This window comes from Diabrotica virgifera, chromosome 9 (genome assembly GCF_917563875.1).
Source record: "Diabrotica virgifera virgifera chromosome 9, PGI_DIABVI_V3a".
Classification (NCBI taxonomy): Eukaryota; Metazoa; Arthropoda; class Insecta; order Coleoptera; family Chrysomelidae; genus Diabrotica; species Diabrotica virgifera.
In genome coordinates, this window is record NC_065451.1 from 27,703,566 (window position 1) to 27,725,381 (window position 21,816).

A 21,816-nucleotide genomic window follows, 5' to 3' on the forward strand; every position below is an offset into this window, starting at 1 on the left:
ACCTACAAAACTTTTTTTTAACAAACTTTCTAAGATAAAAATTAAAAAGGTTACGGTTAAAAAATCAATATATTTTTTTCAAAAAAAAAAAGAAATCCAATTGGAAGCATAATAATGTAAGTTAGCTTTGCTTTTAGTCATTGGCCTTATTAATTCTTCTTTATTTATGTATTATTAATAGATTTTAAAAGTTTGACTGGCTTAGAATGATTAGTTTTTAAAAAACTAGAGTTAAAAGCGAATAACGACTTTTTGTAGTTTGGTAAAAAATGTCATTTTCTTCAAAATAGAAAGATTAGCATCAGATATACAAAAAAATGTTTATATATGAAATTATAGGTTATTTAATTCCCAAGAACTTGGTTGAAAAAAATTGTTTCTACGGCAAAAATTGAGTGAATGGTAAATGAGTATATATCGAAAAACATTGATTTTTTCTATATAAAACTAACATTTTCGATAGCGAATAAATCGAAAAGTATTAATTTTATCAAAAAAAAGTATAGAATATTTTTTGCTTAGAATAAATGTTTTTATCAACTTTTGCAGTCAAAACATAATAAAAAATTTCCATCCCTAACATGGGGTGGTAACCGACCCCATGGTAAAAGCGCCTTTCGGCATCATATAGATTTTGATCCTTGAACTATCCACTACTTATTCTCAAATTTTCAAGCAAATCGATCCATTCTGTAAAAATTGCGAGGTGAAATGCTTCGGTTCCTGGACTATATACAGGATGTTGATTCAAGGTCACAATGGATCTATAATTTTGTTTACTCCAGACCTGGATTTTTCTTGTGATTAGTAGTGTTAGTAGTTGGGTGATTTGGGTTCTAAATGTGACATATGTGTACCAAATATCAAAAAAATATACAAGGTGGTTCTAAAGTTATGGGTAAAATCGATAAAACACCCTTTAACTCAGTTATAAAGTCGGTGGAGCAATAAATTTAGTATGTCTAGAACCGCCTCATTTACCTCTATTCACCATTCAAGTATTTCCGTTTCCCAATGAAACACTCTCTATACTACTTCATCTTGATTGCGGCCCGCAAGCTGTGGCAATAGCTACTATGTGGCCCAGGAAAGAAAAAGGTTGAGTATCGCTGCTTTAAATGATGACGAACGGGTAAAGATTCAGGGACTCAACTGTAGGAATGAATTGTCCGTTTCGCATAAGAGTTTTAGCACTTCAGCATGAATATTGTCAGGTCCTGGAGATTTGGTATTTTTGAGGGAGCATATTGCTTTTGCTACCTCTAAATTGAGAATGGAAGGACTGTTTTCGGTGATTTCAATTGAGTCATTATTAGGAGGTCTATAGAGTCTGAAGCAAAGAGGTTTTCAACATACAGCTTTCATGTTTCTAGAATCCTTGTTGGTTCTGAGATCAAAATTCCTCTGGTGTCAAGTATGTTCGTTGCTGAGCTGTTGTATTTTCTTTTATTTGTCATTTCTTTTATCTTCTTGTGCATGTTTTGGTAATCGTATTTCTTTTCATATTGTTCAATTTCTTTGCATTTTTCCGACAGCCATTCGTCTTTAGCTTCTCTGATTTTTGTTCTTTTTTTTTGTGTATTTCTCGATACTTTGCTTTGTATATGCTAAAATGAGTATAGCCTTCAAAGACAAGATAAACAAGAAGTTCAGGTGAAGACACAGATCATGACTAACTAAATGATTTACCTTTTGTGACATTTTTGTATTTTGAAAAGCTTGTATCTCATTATATCTAGTTAAGGTTTGTAATTTTCCCTTACTGGTATATTTGGAAAATTATTTGACTTCTAGTACATTATTTATATTAGTATGAAGTATTGATTTTGTAATCTAGCCGCATAAGCTGTGCTTCGGCTTAATAATAATGTGTAATAATAATAGTAAATCAATAATTTGCTCATAATATTATATTGTCTAGCTCTAGCAGCTAGGACATCTAGACCAGGACGCATCTGTAAAAATATTAGTACATTTGGACGTTGAGAGGTGACTCATATTTTTTGCAGAAATTGCTTGAAAATAACTCAAATAATAATATTTGAGTTATCCTCTCACTCAAAGAGGTCCGGAACATTGTTTAAATAATCAAAATGTCAAAAAATGAAGGAAAAATTCGATTTTTTTCTTCGTTTTTTGATTATAACTTTAAAAGTATTCATTTCCGAGAAAAGTTGTACTGACATAAAAGTTGCATAATTAAATTTCCTACAATATAGAAATGGTTAAAAATTTAAAAAATAGCCACCCTTCTTGCGAAAAAAACATACAAAAACAAGTATTCGCATTTTACGTTTTTCAACAATTTATGCTACACTTCATATTTCACCCAGAAAAACTTTATGATACAGTAAAACAATACTGTAAATTTCATTAAGATCGGTTCAATAGATTTTGTAAAATAAATTTTGCAATCCAGCTTTCGCAAAAAAAATTCATTTTTTCAAAATATTACAGGACTGAAAATAAAGCAGATAGCAAGTTGAAATTTTTTTTGCATATAGAAGTGTACTGTAACTTTCATTTGCAATTTGCAAAATTAGAATCGATTAACTACCACGGCGCCAGGAATTTTTTTAAATAAACATTAATTATTGGCGCTACGCGCAGGACAGCGGATAGTTTGCCCCCTGATTGGGCATTCCAATGACCTTTGATGATGATTGATACATTTTAATTTTTATTACATTTCGATATAAATAAATAAATTTGTTTATTGCAAAATAAAAACACATACTCTATCTTTTGAAATAACACTTTTTTTAGCAAAAACTTTCTTTGTTCATATATTTTAAGTTAGAGAATAAAAGTTTATTATTTTTAAACATATGCAATTGTTTAAATAATATTTCACAAACAATAGTAAAATTAGTTTAATTTTTGTGGAATTAAGATATTAAAATACAACAAAATATAGAGTAAGAAAATAATATATTAGATAAAGATTGGAAGAAATTTTGGTGGAAATCAACTTGTGTGAATCGAACACCGCTGTCCTGCGCGTAGCAAAAAAAATTAATGTTTATTTAAAAAATTGCCTGACGCCGTGGTAATTAATCGATTTTAATTTTGCAAATTGCAAGTGAAAGGCACAGTACACTTCTATAACCAAAAAATAATTCAACTTGCTATCTGCTTTATTTTCAGTCCTGCAACATTTTAAAAAAATGATTTTTTTTGCGAAAGCTGGATTGCAAAATTTATTTTACAAAATCTATTAAACCGATCTTAATGAAATTTACAGTGTTGTTTTACTATATCATAAAGTTTTTCTGGGTAAAATATGAAGGTCCTAAGTGTAGCGTAAATGAGTGAGAGGATAACTCAAATATTATTGAAATCCGGAGATATGGAATGCAGCCAGAAAGCAGTTTATTAACGAAAAGTCTTAGATTTAAAATATTGTTTATTATATTTTTATTTCAATTATTCTAATTGTTTAAAAAGTAGTAAACTTTGTATCTGGGGCTTTTCGTTGTTTTCCTCGTAATACGAGAGATGTCGCTAGATTGCGTCTCAAAAGGTGGGATCATTGCATCGCGATGGTTTGCCTTAAAAGAGGCAGAATGTTTATATTCCCTTCAAGAGTTGTGACTGCATAAACTTCACTGATGATGCATAAGGATGCTGAAATAGTTGCTATATGGAGATGGTAGTCCAACTCTGAATGGAATATAAACAAAACTTGCCTTGAACCCTTTTTTATCTTTTTCATTTTACTCAGTTTTTGAGTATTTAGAAACTGTCTTTCGGTCCTTTTCCTAGACGAAGAGAAGGTAAATGCGTGGCCTAAGTGTCCTCTATTTGCTTTCTCCTATTTTCGTCGTCTCTACGTGATTATATATTGTAAAATCCGGAGATATGGGATGCAGCCAGAAAGCAGTTTATTAACGAAAAGTCTTAGATTTAAAATATTGTTTATTATATTTTTATTTCAATTATTCTAATTGTTTAAAAAGTAGTAAACTTTGTATCTGGGGCTTTTCGTTGTTTTCCTCGTAATACGAGAGATGTCGCTAGATTGCGTCTCAAAAGGTGGGTTCATTGCATCGCGATGGTTTGCCTTAAAAGAGGCAGAATATTTATATTCCCTTCAGAGTTGTGACTGCATAAACTTCACTGATGATGCATAAGGATGCTGAAATAGTTGCTATATGGAGATGGTAGTCCAACTCTGAATCGAATATAAACAAAACCTGCCTTGAACCCTTTTTTATCAAATATTATTATTTGAGTTATTTTCAAGCAATTTCTGCAAAAAAAATTTGAGTCACCTCTCAACGTCCATCTCAAAACAGATGCGCCCTGGACTAATCTGAGTTTTCCAAAAATATCAGAAAAATTGGCAACGTCGCTTCGATTGACGTCTTTCATTGAAGTAAAACTAATAACGTTAAATAACAATATTAATAAAATAAACAATTTTTATAATTTAATATCAAACTAACGTTTACAAATAGTTTTGCGGTTTATTTTGTTTCCTCAAGGACGATTCATTATTTAGCCTAATGGTATTTATAATGATAATTTTATATTGTAATTATATACGATGGTTTCCTTGATAGAGTAAGTTGATGTTTAATTGCACACTATTAGACGTGTAGTCAATGCCAAATAACTGGTCTGGATGATACAAACACCTTGTGTCATTGTACAAGTATTTCCGCTAAGTCTAAGCTAAATAATAAAATTTTATAGACGATAAGTAAGATCTAATGATAAAACACTGAAAACTTTTATTTACAATACTTCCACAAAATTTAATACAAATTGTCACTACAGCTTTTTCGGCAGAATGCCTTTCTCAAGTAATGCTTTTTTACTATACCTCTACACTACGCTGCTCTACCTCTACTCTACACAACACTACGCTAATCGAAAGGGAACCAAACGCCAAAAGTTGATTTTGAGTAATTAAGGTTACAAAAATAAAAAATGTTTTTCCTTGTAATTTTCAAGATATTAGAGACTTTTTAAGGTATGATATCGCGTTCGAAAGCTAATATTAGCCACTATTGAATTTTTTTTTCATAAGTTAACTTTTTTGTTTTTTGACAGTGTTTTGGTGGTTAGTTCTTTATAGTATAGTATAGTTGATCCAAATAATGGCATAACCCAGACATCCAAAGTGAAAGTTATCCTTCAACACCAAATTGTTCTATATGGTCCACACAATGTCCAGAAAAAAGTCACACCATTTTGAGCGTCGGGTTTGGGGGGGGGAGAGGGGGGAGAAATCGGTAAATTCGTAGTTTTTTAAGTTTTTCGCCAATATTTCTAAAACTATGCGGTTTAGCATGAACAACCTTCTATACAAAATTGTTCTACATTAAATTTGATATAAAAAAGGCCCTATGCACAATCTTTCTAAAATGAATGGTTCCAAAGTTACGGAGGTAGTCCAAAAAACTGGTCCAAAAAAAGGCCTAACCCAAGCATCCAAAGTAAAAGTTTTCCTCCAACGCCAAAATGTTCTATATGGTCCACATATTGTACAGTAAAAAGTTACACCATTTTGAGCGTCCGGTTTGGGAGGGAGATGGGAGAGAAGCCGGTAAATTAGTAGTTTTTTTAGGTTTTTCGTCAATATTTCTAAAACTATGCTTTAGCGTGAACAATGTTATATACAACAATGTTCTACATGAAATTTAAAACAAAAAATGTTCTATACATAATTGTTATAAAATCAACGGTTCCAGAGTTACGGAGGGTGAAAAGTCGAGGTTTTCGAAACTTTTTATATTTTTTGGGCAATATTTATGATATAACTATACCAAAAACCCAGACATCCAAAGTGAAAGTTATCCTCCAACACCAAATTGTTCTATATGGTCCACATAATGTTCAGAAAAAAGTCACACCATTTTGATCGTCTTGTTTGGGGGGAGAGGGGGAGAAATCGGTAAATATAAAAAGTATCGAAAACTTACACTTTTCACCCTCCGTAACTCTGGAACCGTTGATTTTATAACAATTATGTATAGAACCTTTTTTGTTTTAAATTTTATGTAGAACATTTTTCTATAAAACATTCCTTACGCTAAAGCATAGCTTTAGAAATATTGACGAAAAACGTAAAAAACTACTAATTTACCGACTTCTCCCCCATCTCCCCCCCAAACCGGACGCTCAAAATGGTGTAACTTTTTACTGAACAATATGTGGACCATATAGAACAATTTGGTGTTGAAGAAAAACTTTTACTTTGGATGTCTGGGTTAGGCCTATTTTTGGACCAATTATACTATATTACCTTCGTAACTTTGGAACCGTTCATTTTAGAAGGGTTATGCATAGGACCTTTTTTATTTCAAATTTAATGTAGAACAATTTTGTGTAGAAGGTTGTTTATGCTAAACCGCTTAGTTTTAGAAATATTGACGAAAAACGTAAAAAACTACGAATTTGCATATTTCTCCCCCCCAAACCCGACGCTTAAAATGGTGTGACTTTTTTCTGAACATTATGTGGACCATATAGAACAATTTGGTGTTGGAGGATAACTTTCACTTTGGATGTCTGGGTTTGGGTCTAACTATACCATACTATTATCAATTATTTCAGAAAAACTATTTACTGGTATAAATGTAACCATTTTGGAGATTAAGAAAATCTAGAATGGTTCTGTCTAGAAATTTTACTTTACTATAATAATATTAGAAAAAAGAAAATACTCGTCATAAAAAAATGTAAATATTTTTTAATCAAGAAACCTTAAACTATAGAAGAATAGAAATAAGAAGTACGATACTTGTGATAAAAAATTATACAGGGTGTCTGCGTAACTTTGCACCATATGGGAAACTTTTTAATATCAATTTTACGAAAAAAAGTCATTCTTTATAAAGTGCTCTGCATAGTCTAAAACCTAAGGTGCAATCATCAGATATCAAATTTTGTCAACAGTATACGAGGTATGTCAAAAAATATGAATTTCGCTCAAGAGCAAACTACCTTTATATTTCAAAATATCAAAAAAATTTATTATGAAAAGTTATTTGTAATTAAAAACCATATTCAAATATGCAATAACAGCCATCTACGAGAAAAAACATTTCTGAGATTTTCCTAAATTACTGATTCCGAATATCATTTTTATTTATTAGACCTGTAATAACTCTTTTATTAATAATATTAGAAAAAAAAGGTATTCTTCATAAAAATCTGTGCATGGTCTAAACCTCAAGATTCAACCATCAGTTATCCAAGTTTGTTAATTTTATACGAGGTGTATCAAACAATATGAATTTAGAAAGAATTCTTTCTATATTCTTTCTAAATTTATATTATTTGACACACCTCGTATAAAATTAACAAACTTGGAAAACTGATGGTTTTATCTTGAGGTTTAGACCATGCACAGATTTTTATGAAGAATAAGTTTTTTTCCTAAAATTATTAATAAAAGAGTTATTACATGTCTAATAAATAAAAATGATGTTCGGAATCGGTAATTTAGGAAAATCTCAGAAATTTTTTTTCACGTAGAAGGCTGTTATTGCATATTTGAATATGGTTTTTAATTACAAATAACTTTTCATAAGAAAATTTTTTGATATTTTGAAGTATAAAGGTAGTTTGCTCTTGAGCGAAATTAATATTTTTTGACATACCTCGTATACTGTTGACAAAATTTGATATCTGATGATTGCATCTTAGGTTTTAGACTATGCAGAGCACTTTATAAAGAATGACTTTTTTTCGTAAAATTGATATTAAAAAAGTTTCCCATATGGTGCAAAGTTACGCAGACACACATAAATATACAATAAGTAATACTAAAATATAAAATATGTACTAACTCGATATGTTATTTACGTACTAATCGTGGTATTTTCTTTCTATTGACTTCCTCTTTCAGTATGGGTAACCACATCCTACTGAATTCTACCGAGGAATTTGCGACACAATTGGTTTCTTTAGCATAATTAGAGCCGCTTCTTTGATTTTTCTCTTTTTACTATCTGATTCTTTCAGGACTATACTTGAATCTCTCCAATGAACTCTATGTTCATTATCCCATGCGTGTTGACTACTTTAAAATGTATAATATATGTCTGCATTGCCAACATAAATGAGTCAGATTAAATAAATTATTAGAAGAATATTTTACTTAGCAACAACATTTTTGTTTAATTAGTAGTATTTTGTATTTTGACAACGACACCCGATTTGGGCGTCGAAACGTTAATAACATTTTTTTTTTCAATTTAGTTGTGGCTTATTTCCCATATAAATAGTTAATAAAAAAAGGTGATGTTTTGAATTTGTTAAAAAAAAATTGTTAAACAATTGTTGTCAAAAAATTTCGCCCGGCACCCTTCTGATTTATTTAAAGGCAGGGTTGCAAAAAAAACATGTTTTTTTTTATTTTATACAAAACAAACGTTTTTTTCGTTTTAAACGGTTTTTTTTTTGTTTTAAACATGTTTTTTTTTTGTTTTTATATTACATGTTTTAAACAAATAAAACGTAGAAAAAAACATTGTTTAAATCATATTTTCTTAAAATGAGAAGGATCTTTTTGAGGAATTAGGCAGCGCAGATACATATAATAACTTATGACTGTTCGGCCCATATAATGAACTTAATTGCCCATGATATAGAAGTGCCAGGAATAAAGAGTAGTAAAAAAAATTGCAAATATTTCAGAAATGTACATGCAAAATACATTTTGCTAGCACAAAATGCCGAGAAGCTGGTGATTCTGCTCTTGTATTGCACCAGGATGTTCATTGGAATACTTTATCGGAATGCTTAGAAAGTTAGTTGGAAAACTGGCCAATATTATTTCACGTTTGCTCAAACAGAATTGATAAAGATGTAATAAAGCTTGTAAATGATACAAATTTAAAGACAAATGCCTAAGACTAGGTATTTATAAAAATAAAGTATATTGCAGGGACAAAGTCCAAATACTTGCACTAAAGGAGAGGCTACAGAGATATGACTAGAACTTCTGGAAGCATTTCAGCCTGAACATGCAAATGGCGAATTTTTGGTAAATGTTACGAATAAAGTGAAGGAGCTTATGGAAATGGCATTGATCCCGGTTCATTTTTTGACAAAGGACCCCGCAGAAACCTTATGGGAAATGGCTCTCTGTCAAATGCTCTGAAACTTTGGGTTCTGGTAGTCCTTGATGTGTAGAATAAAAGTCTCAATGGGCGCGTAGCTCCAAAAAATCATGGTTTCAAAATACAAGCCTCTGAAGTTATAGGTACAGTAAGGACGTGTAAGTTGGAATAAATTCATTTTCTCGAGAATGAGCGACCGACTCTGGAGATAAATTGCGAATCAGGTCGATTTTCATTTTTAAATTATAATTTTTTAGCATATATATATCATACTAGTGACGTCATCCATCTGGGCGTGATCACGCAATCGATGATTTTTTAAATAAAAATAGGGGTCGTGTGATAGCTCATTTGAAAGGTTATTCAACTCTCTATCCATTAATATAAATTGTTACATAATTATTTATACAGGGTGCCCAAAAATTGTGTTTTAATTAAATTAATTGAGTCAAAAAGAAGAATATATAATATGTAATTTATTTAACTCGAAATACATTTTGCTGTTGTCCGCAAACAGAAAAAAATGTTTATTTAATAAATAAATATTGTTTTTCGCTTAAATTCAATATTAAAGCTGCCACCCATCTGCCTCTTAGCAGTTTGAGCATTTAATTTAAGCGAAAAGCAATGTTTATTTTTCAAATTAACATTTTTTTCCGTTTTCTGACAGCAGTAAAATGAATTTCGAATTAAATAAATTATATAGATTCTTCTTTTTGTCTCAACTAATTTTATTAAAAAAAATTTTTGGGCACCCTGTATAAATAATTATGTTAATATTTATATCAGTGAATAGAGAATTGAATAACCTTTGAAATGAGCTATTTTTTACCCCTATTTTTATTTAAAAAAATCATCGATTGCGTGATCACGCCCAGATGGATGACGTCACTAGTATGATATATATGCTAAAAAATTATAATTTAAAAATAAAAATCGACCTGATTCGTAATTTATCTCCAGAGTCGGTCGCTCATTCTCGAGAAAATGAATTTATTCCAACTCAAACGTCCTCACTGTACCTATAACTTCCGAGGCCTATATTCACAAAGAAAATGAAAAAAACGCTTGTTTAATTTAAGTGTTTTAAACATGTTTAAAACAGTTGATTAAAACAAAATGTTTAAAACAAAACAACCCTGTTTAAAGGGGATATTTTTTAACAAGAATCCACATATCAATCGAATCAGAACAACCCGACACAGGTTGCATTCAATCCGGACCCCGCCAGTGTCATAGGTTTGCGAAACGGATCCTCAGGGAATATAATTGGTGACCCCTGATCTGGAAGGTGAAGGATTTACGTATGTAGAATCTGTGTTTCTATTATTGGAAGCCCTTCTGTGTACTGCTGTACGTTTGTTAAAGGTTCTGCCAGTTTGACCGATGTAAGTTTTTGGGCAGTCACAACATGTAAGTGTATGCACAGGTTCCGTAACTGATGCATCACGCTGACTTTCATCTTATTGTTATGATATTGATAGACGCTTTCAATTGTTTTAAAATATCCAGCTGGATCTCGTTATTATACAAGAGATGTACAGTACAACCTGCCATATCCGGACCTGTCATATCCGGACCTCCCCATATCCGGACGGTTCTGCGCCGTCCGGATCTACCGAAATCTACCGAGAAAGGCAGTCCTGCTGTTGGACAACGCACTAAAAGAAGAACTAAAAGATGGCGAAATAATGTATTATAGAATATATAAAACGTGTCTATCAACGAAAGTTATTGACGGCGTTGATTACTGGAATGTATGAAGGAGAAAACGTTTCAGAGACTGTAAAAGAAGTAGTGGTCGTGATATCCGGATTTTTTCATATCCGGATCGGTCTGTCGCCACATTGATCCGGATATGGCAGGTTTGACTGTATTACATATTGTCAAGTACGATCTCTACCTTCTTCAAGTCGATCAAACATAGAAATACGGATCTTTTGTCTTCTAATTATTTCCCTATTATATTTTTTATAACGAATATTGCATCTGTATACCACCTTCCCGTACTGAAACCTTGTTGCTCATCTGCAAAGCTCATGAGCTGATTTATTCGTTCTTGTAATATTTAAGTTTCAGTTTAAATTTCAGGTTAGTATTTATCAAATTGATACCTCTGTAGTGTTCTGCAGTTTCTTATCGTCTTGTTTTTTGAATAATATAAGTTTATATACATGTTTATGGTACATTCAATGTCAAATCACTCGGGCAAAAAATGTTGGATCTCCGATTTGTCTGAAAATTGGTATACAGGGTGTTTCATTAATAATTGTCCATATAGTAACTGGAGAAACCTTAGCACAAAATACGAAGATTTAACCTAAAACACTTAAATCAAATGTGGTTTCTTACTGAGTTACAGGGTGTTTTATCTAAAAATTTAAAAACTATCTTTGCTCAGCGCTTTAAAACTATTTAACGTATCCTTTTCATACTTGGCAGAAAGTGCGACTACTATAGACTCTACTAAATTATGTTAAACAATTGTTTCTAGCTACTACCAGAGGCGTACGACAGGGGATAGTGAATGGTTGACCCTTCTCAAATTCTACGCCACTGGAGGAATTACTATTTTAGTGCCATTTTTAGATTCTCCAATACTTTCTACGTAAATAATATACTCTTCATTGGTAACGATAAAGTCATTAGTTTTCGAGGTATTTGAAGTTAAATATGAAACGGCACAGTTATTTTGATTAATATTTATGCTATGATTCATATGATTAAAATTTAAACATTATTTGTACCCAGTACTTTAAAACTACATATTTGCGTATCCTTATCATACTTGGCAGAAAGTGTAGGTACTGTACACCCTACTAAATTAAGATAAATAAACGTTTATAGCTACTACCAGTGGCGTACGACAGGGGATAGTGGCTGGTTGACCCTTCCCAAATTCTACGCCACTGACTAAATTGCTATTTTAGTGTAATTTTTTGATTTTTCAATACTTTTATGTAAATAATATACTCTTCATTCGTAACGATAATAGTTTTCGAGATATTTGAAATTAAAAATAAAGCGACACAATACAGTAATCAAAATAACCGTGTCGTTTCATTTTTAACTTGAAATATCTCGAAAACGAGTGACTTTATCGTTAGGAATGAAGAGTATATTATTTTCATAGAAAGTATTGGAGAATCCAAAAATTGAACTAAAATAGAAATTCCGCCAGTGGCGTAGAATTTGGAAAGGGTCAACCAATCACTTTCCCCCGTCGTACGCCTCTGGTAATAGACACAAACGTTTGTTTAACATAATTTAGTAGCTTGTACAATACCTATACTTTCTGCCAAGTATGAAAAGGATACGTCGAACAGTTTTAAAATGCTGAGCAAAAATAATTTTTAAATTTTTGGATAAAACACCCTGTAACTCAGTAAGGAACAACATTTTATTTAAGTGTTTTAGGTTAAATCTTCGTATTTTGTGCTAAGGTTTCTCCTGTTACTATATCGACAATTATTAATGAAACACCCTGTATAGCTTCTGCGGGACGTAAAAATAAGATATTTAAGGTAAAAAAATCTTCTTTTTCTCTCAAAATGTTATTTTATGCGATTTTACAGTGATTTGGTATTTAATTAAACAAATTTGCATTCTCTGTCGTAAAGTATCAATGAAAAACATAATATTTTAATAGAAAGGACTCAAAAATGTCATTATATGGCATTATAAGAAGTTATTTTGAATCAAAACAAGTTTTTGATCAAATTTTATAGTGTAAAAAACGTTAAAATACCGTTTTTTACATTTTCCTCCATTCCCAAAATACATCATCATCGATTTGGCTGAAAATTTGCCCACAGATAGCCAAAAGATAGGACTTTAAGTGGTTAGAAAGATTTGAATTATATTACAATACCAAAAAAGTTACATGCAGTAATATCAGACTCAAAAGTATATATTAGTCCAGTCGGGATAGCATTTGACCTTGAATGCCGAGCTGCCCAAATATTATTTTTCTGATCTTTAGGTGAGTCAATAGTAGCCTAAATTTAAAATCACGAATGAATTCCTCCGTTACGTTAGCCGCCATCTTGATTTTAAAGGAGAACCTGTTTTCCAAATTGTTCCAAATAAATCATATTTACAATTACATATTACAATTTCTTTTTAACAATTTTTGTCGTGAGTTCGATATTTTCGAGTTAATTGTACTTACAGTAGACGCCTATATTTTTAACTATAATATTGCATGTAACTTTTTGGTATTGTAATATAATTCAAATCCTTCTAACCACTTAAAGTCCTATGTTTTGTCTATCTGTGGGCAAATTTTCAGCCAAATCGATTATGATGTATTTTGGAAATGGAGAAAAATGTAAAAAACGGTATTTTAACGTTTTCTACACTTAAAAGCTTATTTTGAATCAAAGTAACTTGTTATAATGCCATATAATGACATTTTTGAGTCCCTTCTATTAAAATAATCTGTTTTCCATTGACACTTTATGATAGAAAATGCAAATTTGTATAAATAAACACCAAATCACTGTAAAATCGCATAAAATATTATTTTTAGAAAAAAAGAAGAAGATTTTTTGACCTTAAATATCTTATTTTTACGTCCCACAGAAGCTATATACCAATTTTCAGACAAATCGGAGGTCCAAAATTTTTTTGCTCCAAAATTGAGTGATTTGAAATGGAATGACCCTTATACATTTTTTATACTTCTCTAAAAACGACACCAAGTGGGCTCTTTAGATAGAACATCTAACCTGACGTTTTCTGTTTTCAGCCATGCAAGAAGAAGTGCTAAAACTGGTACTTTTAGCTTTGGAAGATGGTTCAGCTCTATCTAGGAAGGTTCTGGTGATGTTCGTCGTACAACGGCTAGAGCCGCATTTCCCGCAAGCTTCAAAAACCAGTATAGGACACGTTGTACAATTGTTGTACAGAGCTTCTTGTTTTAAGGTAAGTGTTCTCCATATTGTTCAGGTTTTTATATAGTCAGGTTTTGTATACAGAATTGTTTACACCAAAGAAAGGATGTTTTTCTCTGTTTCGTCGGTTATGTGAAAGAATTCGGTAACTTAAAACACGAACGTTATTTGTGGAGAGCAAAAATTCCCCACAAATAATCCCCAGAAAAATAATCCCCGGACAAATACTCCACGGACAAAAAATCCACACAAAAATTCCGGTCAAATAATCCCCACACATATTTTTGGAAAAAAAAGACCCACAAAAAAATCCTCAAGAAATATTTGCTGCCGAATTCTCAAAAGTTTTCCCGTAAACGCAATCAACGTAAATGATTTTCAGCCTCAGTGCATGAGAGTATAGCAATTGCCATGAAACCGCTTTTTCGGAACGAAAATAATGCTTTTAAGATTAAGCATGGATTATAATGTTGATTACCAAATTTCGAATTCTAATTTCCCATTTGAACTGGTTTTTCCCAGTACGGATTCATGCCGAAAACTTCAAATACATGGTACAATAAATTTCGTGGTACAATAAATGAAACTTTATTGTACCATGCTTCAAATATTACATGACAAAAGAGTGTGAGTTTTTTCAAAAATCGTGGATAGTATGGGGAATGAGCTAAGGCTGTGGGAATCATGTATAATTATTCAATTAAATCTTTTTCCCACTCTGCTTTGGTTCTTATTAGTTACATAATGATTGTTTTATGCTTCAAGATATACTATCATAATATTTCAACCCTTAAAACCACCCTTGTTATATAAAAAATTTACTTTTCCTAAAAGATTAATTTCGGCTTGCATCGATTTACTTAAAAATTTGGGATTAGGATCATCTCACCCTGTACTTCATATTCCATATCATGCTTAAGAGCGTTGATTATTTTTAGGGGCGTAAACTACCCCTTATTGTCAAAAATTATATAAAATCATTGTAAACTTTAATATGGGTAAAATTTGGTTTTGATTGGTTAAATAATAATTATTTTATGCTTTAGGATAAACCATTTGGGATATCATAATATTTCAACCCTTAAAAACCACCCTTAATAACATTACAGCTTTTATAAGTAGACATTTTAATAGATCTATACAGAAAAAAGGTAGAATTAAAGAATTACAAAAACATTTATTTACACAAAAATACGAATTTACAAATATGTACAAATACAAATACAAATAGTTTTTTAGTCATCTTCCAGTATACGAACCGGTTCTGTGGTATTATACATATATTGAAAATTATCCATAAGCGGACTATCCGAATTTTTCGAAAAAAAAATTCGTTTTATAAACATAGCTTCTTCATTTTTGCCGATAAAAAGTTTTTTAAAAAATGACTTTGTAGGATTTTTGAAGAGTTATAAGACTGTGTAAACAAAATTCCGTAAGATCCCTTAGTTTTTAATTTGGGTGGGTTTAAAGGGCGCGAATAAGGGGGTGTTTGCTCGTAAATAGAGGTTTTAAACAGCTATATCTCGCTAACTGTTCACTATAATGAAAATCTATGCACAAGAGAATTTTATTTATGAAAAAAGCTACAATTTAGTAGGCCATCATTTTTTTCGTATCTCCAGTATTTTCGGAGATATTTTGAAGTAAAAGGTAAAAAATGGGAAATTCCAAAAAATTAATTTTTTATTAAACTCCCATTTTTCTAAAATTAGGTCTTTTAAATAAGTTAAACTTCTTGGGTGTATTGATAATACAAATATAAAAGGAATTACAGAAAGGTGAAGACCAATAGGAGGGTAGTTATGGGGTTGTTTTCACTGATTTTTTCATAGAGAAAAGCAGGTACCGACCTTTTTTGGATCATAAGTCGCTTAATTTTTAGGATAGAAACTTTTAATTATTATTTTTTGAAAGCTCTAACTGTATGCTTGAAAAAAGATTAGTTAAGTTTTCCTCGAAAAAGGCAAAGTTTTTCCGTTATTTTACTTTGAATATTTCAAATTATGCATTTGACGAAAAAAGCTAACTTTTAACATGCCGTATCTCGGTTTGTATTGGTCTTAAGGATATTACAGGAAAAGAATTTGGTTTGTGTTACTAAAAGATACAATTTTGATATCTACAGTTTTTTCGATTAAATGCATATTTTTCGAGGTATTCTCAAAAAACCCTCTAAAAAAGTCGATTTTTTCATCGAAAAACTGTTACTTTCAAGCGCGAATAACTCAAAAAATATTAGTTTTACGAAGAAAATATAAAAAACATTTTTTTCTTAGAATTACTTTTTACATTGACTTACATGGTTAAACTGTAATAAAAAATTCCCACCCCCGAGATGGGGTGACAACCACCCCCAAGGTTTTAGCGTACAGCGGCATGATATATAAAATGATCCTTGGACTATTCTCTACCTTCTGTGAAAATTTCAAGTAAATCCATGCTGGACGAAAAAATTGCGAGCCAAAATGCTTCATTTCCTCGACTAATAAATAATTATGTTAATGTGTATAATACTGAATAGAGAATTAAGGCCATCGGTACATAATTCGCAAATATTTTACGACTATCCCTACTTTTTCTGTCTTTACACGGCAAATTACGTGTAATAAAATTCACACTGGTATGGATATGTAAACATTACTAGAATGTCATTCTACTTGACAACGTCATCATTAACTTTAAAGAGATGGTTTTTAAATGTTTTTGGATAACTATTATTTGTATAATTGCAAATTATTAATTCAGTTAATAAATGTGATAATTTTTTCACTAACTATGTATTCAGTGATTGTAAAAATTTATATGTACAACAAAAACTAATACTCAATCGAGAAAAGAGGAAAAGTGTTAAAGTGATTTTTTAATATCTAATATATTGTTACTATGGAACGCTTACAATTTTGAACATCTTTAACAACAAAATACTTGGATAACAGAATATATCCTGATGTATTATCTGCTTGGATCTTCCATAAATAATAAACAATAAATACCTTTTTATTAACTTCACGCCTTAAATCAATTATTTATCAAATACGCTATCAATATTAAATACACCATCAACAACTCAAAATATTCCCGATGCCATGTCAAATATTTAAAACTGTCAGTGTCTTGTCATCAATTCGATTTGACTCAGTGCGTTGTATGACAAAGATAGCGAATGTTCGGTTTAGAAAATATCACCACGGACATTGTGTTCATTTTTTCGAATCCTGAAAAACCTAATTAATATTTTTATAAAATTTAAACGCAGAATGAAAGACTAAATTATTATCGAGGGCCGAAAGTCTCTTAGAATAAATAAAAAGTTTCTTTTGAATGAGATATTTGAAATTAAAAATCAGACTACATTTTCTCTTAGTTTTTCACCCCTGTAACTTATTAAAATAAACATTATAGAAGTTTTCACGGACTTTCGGCCCTCGGTAAGAACGTAATCTTTCATTCTGCGTTTAAATTTTTCAAATATACTTGAATATACAAAAAATGAATCCCCAATTGAATAACATTGCAGCCGAAAACACGTAACTATCGCCTTAAATATTTTTTTTTCAAATGAGCTATCACACCGCCCCTATTCTCATTTTAAAAAGTCGTAGATTACGTCATCACACTCAAATAGATGACGTCACTAGTATGATACACATGCCAAAAAATCGTAATTTAAAAATAAAAATCGACCTGTTTCGGGATTTATCTCCAAAATTGCCCATTCTCGAGAAAATTAATTTATTCCAACCTAACCGTCCTTACCGTATACTAGTCCTGTCGCCAGGGGGGGTACAACGGCCTCCTTAATTCAGATGGACTTATCCAAGTTTTTTTTATATATTTTGACCCGTAGAATACGAATTTTTTGGGTAACAGTTGATCCGGATGTCGATAAGATTGTTATAGACAAAGAACTTGAGGAAATACATAACAGCGATTTCTCGCAAAAAAAAACATCTTTTTGTATTTTTTGGGTCATTTTAAGCAAAAAATATCCCTACAAGTTTTTTCGTAGAATGCATAGTTTTCGAGATAACCGCGGTTGAACTTTCAAAAAATCGAAAAATTGCAATTTATGAACCCGAATAACTTTTGATTAAAAAATAAAGTAGCAATTCTGCTTACCGCATTTGAAAGTTTAAGTCAAATTATATCGGTTTTGATTATTTGCATTGCTAAAAATTAATTTTTTTATTGTTAAACTAATCTATAAACACATAGTGTTTCCCGTGCCTAATACATACGTTTTAACGCATGCTACGTAGAAATTGCCTCGCTTGCACTTGTAGCTACTCTACCTACTCGTTCGGTTTTAAATGAGAAATCATAGAAAACATCACTCACATACTAGGTGTTTATAGCTTTGTTTAACAATAAAATAATAAATTTTTAGCAATGCAAATAATCAAAACCGATATAATTTGACTTAAACTTTCAAATGCGGTAAGCAGAATTGCTACTTTATTTTTTAATCAAAAGTTATTAGGGTTCAAAAATTACAATTTTTCGATTTTTTGAAAGTTCAACCGCGGTTATCTCGAAAACTATGCATTCTACGAAAAAACTTGTAGGAATATTTTTTGCTTAAAATGACCCAAAAAATACAAAAAGATGTTTTGTTTTGCGAGAAATCGCTGTTATGTAATTCCTCAAGTTCTTTGTCTATAACAATCTTATCGACATCCGGATAAACTGTTACCCAAAAAATTCGTATTCTGCGGGTCAAAATATATAAAAAAAAAACTTGGGTAAGTCCATCTGAATTAAGGAGGCCGTTGTACCCCCCCTGGCGACAGGACTATACATTGTAAATCCCAAATCAAGATTTACAAAGTTTATACATAGTAAATCATGACTTGGGAGTGCTCCTCGTAACATTCAACGCGCCTTGGTTTGTTTATTTCTAGTGCAACTTTATTATAATTTTAGTGTAGGTATTAGGGCTCGTTTATTGGGAACATTATCAATGAAAAATCACATTTGTGGTAGATATTCCCAATATTTGCATTAACATTGCATCAATTACATTCTTTGCCCACTCCATCACTTGCTATATTAATAGTTTTATTGATCACGATTGCACTCCTACACGTGACTATGATTACGGCATTTTTTAAATGATTGATATCTTTTTATAGTCCAGGCTCTATGCTGTCCCCCGTTAGGTAAATTATTCCAAATCGTTTTTTTTTTTGCACAAACTCAAAAAGAGCTTCTTATAACAAATCCACAGGGTGCCAGGCTGTACCGCGGTCGAAAAATAAAAAAATAATAAACAAATTCAAAGAATAAATTTTTTCACTTCGGACAAATTTTTTTTAGATTCTTTAGGTCATTAAAAGTTGAGCAAAAAAGGTATAATGTAATTTTTCTCTAATATAATAAAAGTTCAGTATGTACTACTGAATCCAACTAGTAATTATGTTATATTTACTGACAGTAAAAGGGTGGTGGACAGATTGAGTAACATTCAAACAGTCAAACATATAAACCACATTGAATTGAATATTCTTAAAACTCTGTTTGAAACTGTACAATTGGGAGTAAATGTAACAATTGCTTGGATTAAGGGCCATTCGGGAATAAAAGGCAATGAAATAGTTGACAAATTTGCTAAATCGGCTTACAGTAGAACCCCGCAAATTCGAACTAATTGGGGGGAGAGCCTGTTCGGATTCCGAAAAGTTCGGATTATCCGAAAGTTAGCCTTAACTAGTAATTCAAAGCTTTCATTGTGATTTTGAGTAGCCAAACGTTCTCGCAAGAGTGTGGACAATATTTTTGGACTCAAGTTGACTACGAGAGAACCAAAGTAAGTTTGTGTTTAACCTTTATAAACACTTTATAAACCTATATATTAAAGTATAATATTTATTTTTAGGAAATTTTAAATGTCAAAGTCCTAGTAATCCTACATTGTCCAATTTTCTGGCTTTACTCTGTATAATAAACATGTTTTTAAGTTTTTGTCTTGAATTTTTTAATTTTTTTCACTTTCCGTTAGTTCGGATTTGCCGAAAGTTCGGATTCGCGGGGTTCGGATTTACGGGGTTCTACTGTATATGATCGGAGAAAGAATAAACAAAATTTAATTTCAGCTTCAGATATCGATACTTTTAGCAGACAAAAACTTAAAAATAATTGGCAAATGTATTACAGATAATGTAATACTGGCTCAAATTTTGCTCATTGTAACCCTAGGATATTCTCAAGGAGATGGTTTTACACCACAGAATATAATAGACATTTTATAAAGACCATTAATCGGCTGAGAGCCAATCATGCTCTTGCATGATGCTTATCAGATACTCCTAATTGTACTTGTGGCAAAATCGGAGATCTAACACATGTCATATTAGAATGTCATTTACAAATAAACGACCTTTATAAGGAATTAAAAAATTTAAAATGTTTATTCCCAATAAACCTAAATACTTTAATATTTACAAATGATATGGAAATTCTTCATCTCATTTATAAACATGTTAAATTATGTAAATACAAGTTGTAAATGTAATACGTACCTACTAACTAGGCATAATTTGTTAATGTGGTTTGAAAAAATTTAAAAGAAAAAAAATAATATATAAAAAACACATAGTAAAATAATAACAAAAAAAATAAATAAAAAAATAAAACAAAAATAAAAAAAAACAAAGTAAAAAAGTCTAACAATAAAACACTGAAAACGTTTGTTTTCTATACTTCCACAAAATTTATTATATCTAAGTGACTACAGCTGTTTCGGCGGAGTGCGTTTCTCAATTAATATAGTTTACAATGTGTTTGCCTTTTTAATCTTCAACTGAAGAGGTTGAGGAGTGGGGAGCTGTTTGTCTCGAGTTGGTCATTCAGAATTATATCTGTATTTTTCAGTTTATTAATTTCCATAGATTCTAAAAAAGATAGCTTAAGGCCTTTATTTTGAATATGTAGAATTTGAAACTCTTCATTGAAAGAATGATTATGATCTAGAAGGTGAAGTGCGTATGTAGAAGTGTCTGTTTTTCTATTGTTGAATGCCCTTTTGTGTTCTGCTATCCGTTTGTCAAAAGTTCTGCCAGTTTGACCGATGTACGTTTTCGGACAGTCACCACAAGTTAGTTTGTACACACCACTCTGTAGTTGCTTTCTCTTTCGGCTTTTATTGTTCTTAATATATTTGCTTAAGTTGTTGTTAGTTCTGAAAGCTGGTGTTATTCCTTTCTTTTTTATGTATCTGGCTATTGTTGTTGTTATCTTGCCAGTATATGTGAGAGAGCAGAAGGTACTGGGTTCTTTCTGTGGTGGTGGATACACTAATTTCAGGGCTTTCTTATGGAGTTTTTGGTTTAAAATTTTGTTAACTGTTTGTTCGTTATAGCCGTTGTTTACTGCTATTTGTTTAATGATGTTTAGTTCTATTTCGAAGTTATTTTTTGTCATGGGAATTTCTGTCAGTCTATGTATCATGCTATGGTAGGCTGCTAATTTGTGTTGTGTAGGATGGGATGATGAATTGTGTATAGTTGTGTCAGTATGGGTAGGTTTATGATATACGGAGAACTCATGTTTGTTGTGTAGTCTGGAAATCGTTACATCTAGAAAGTTTATAGAGTTATTCTGTTCTGTTTCTACTGTAAACTCAATATTATTATGAAGTGAATTAATATATGATAGAAATTGGTCAAGTTGTCTGTTAGTTCCTGTAAAGCATACTAGTATATCATCCACGTATCTCCACCAATATAAGAACTGTTTAAATACGGGATGTTTAGAAATTGTTGTTTCAAGTTGGTTCATAAATATATCTGATAGCAATGGGCTTAGAGGATTACCCATAATAAGTCCTGCACTGTTGTTTGTGT

General features: G+C 31.2%; 1 protein-coding gene across 3 annotated transcripts in view; it reads left to right on the plus strand.

Annotated features, from left to right (window-relative positions):
• The window catches only part of LOC114328037 (roquin-1), a 143,279-nt gene that overhangs the window by 47,676 nt on the left and 73,787 nt on the right, over positions 1-21,816 (plus strand). For all 3 annotated transcript variants that reach the window (XM_028276778.2, XM_028276776.2, XM_028276779.2), the window contains one exon: positions 13,828-14,003. In XM_028276778.2, the coding sequence (XP_028132579.1) occupies positions 13,828-14,003 (176 nt within the window). The remainder of the gene's footprint in view (positions 1-13,827; positions 14,004-21,816) is intronic.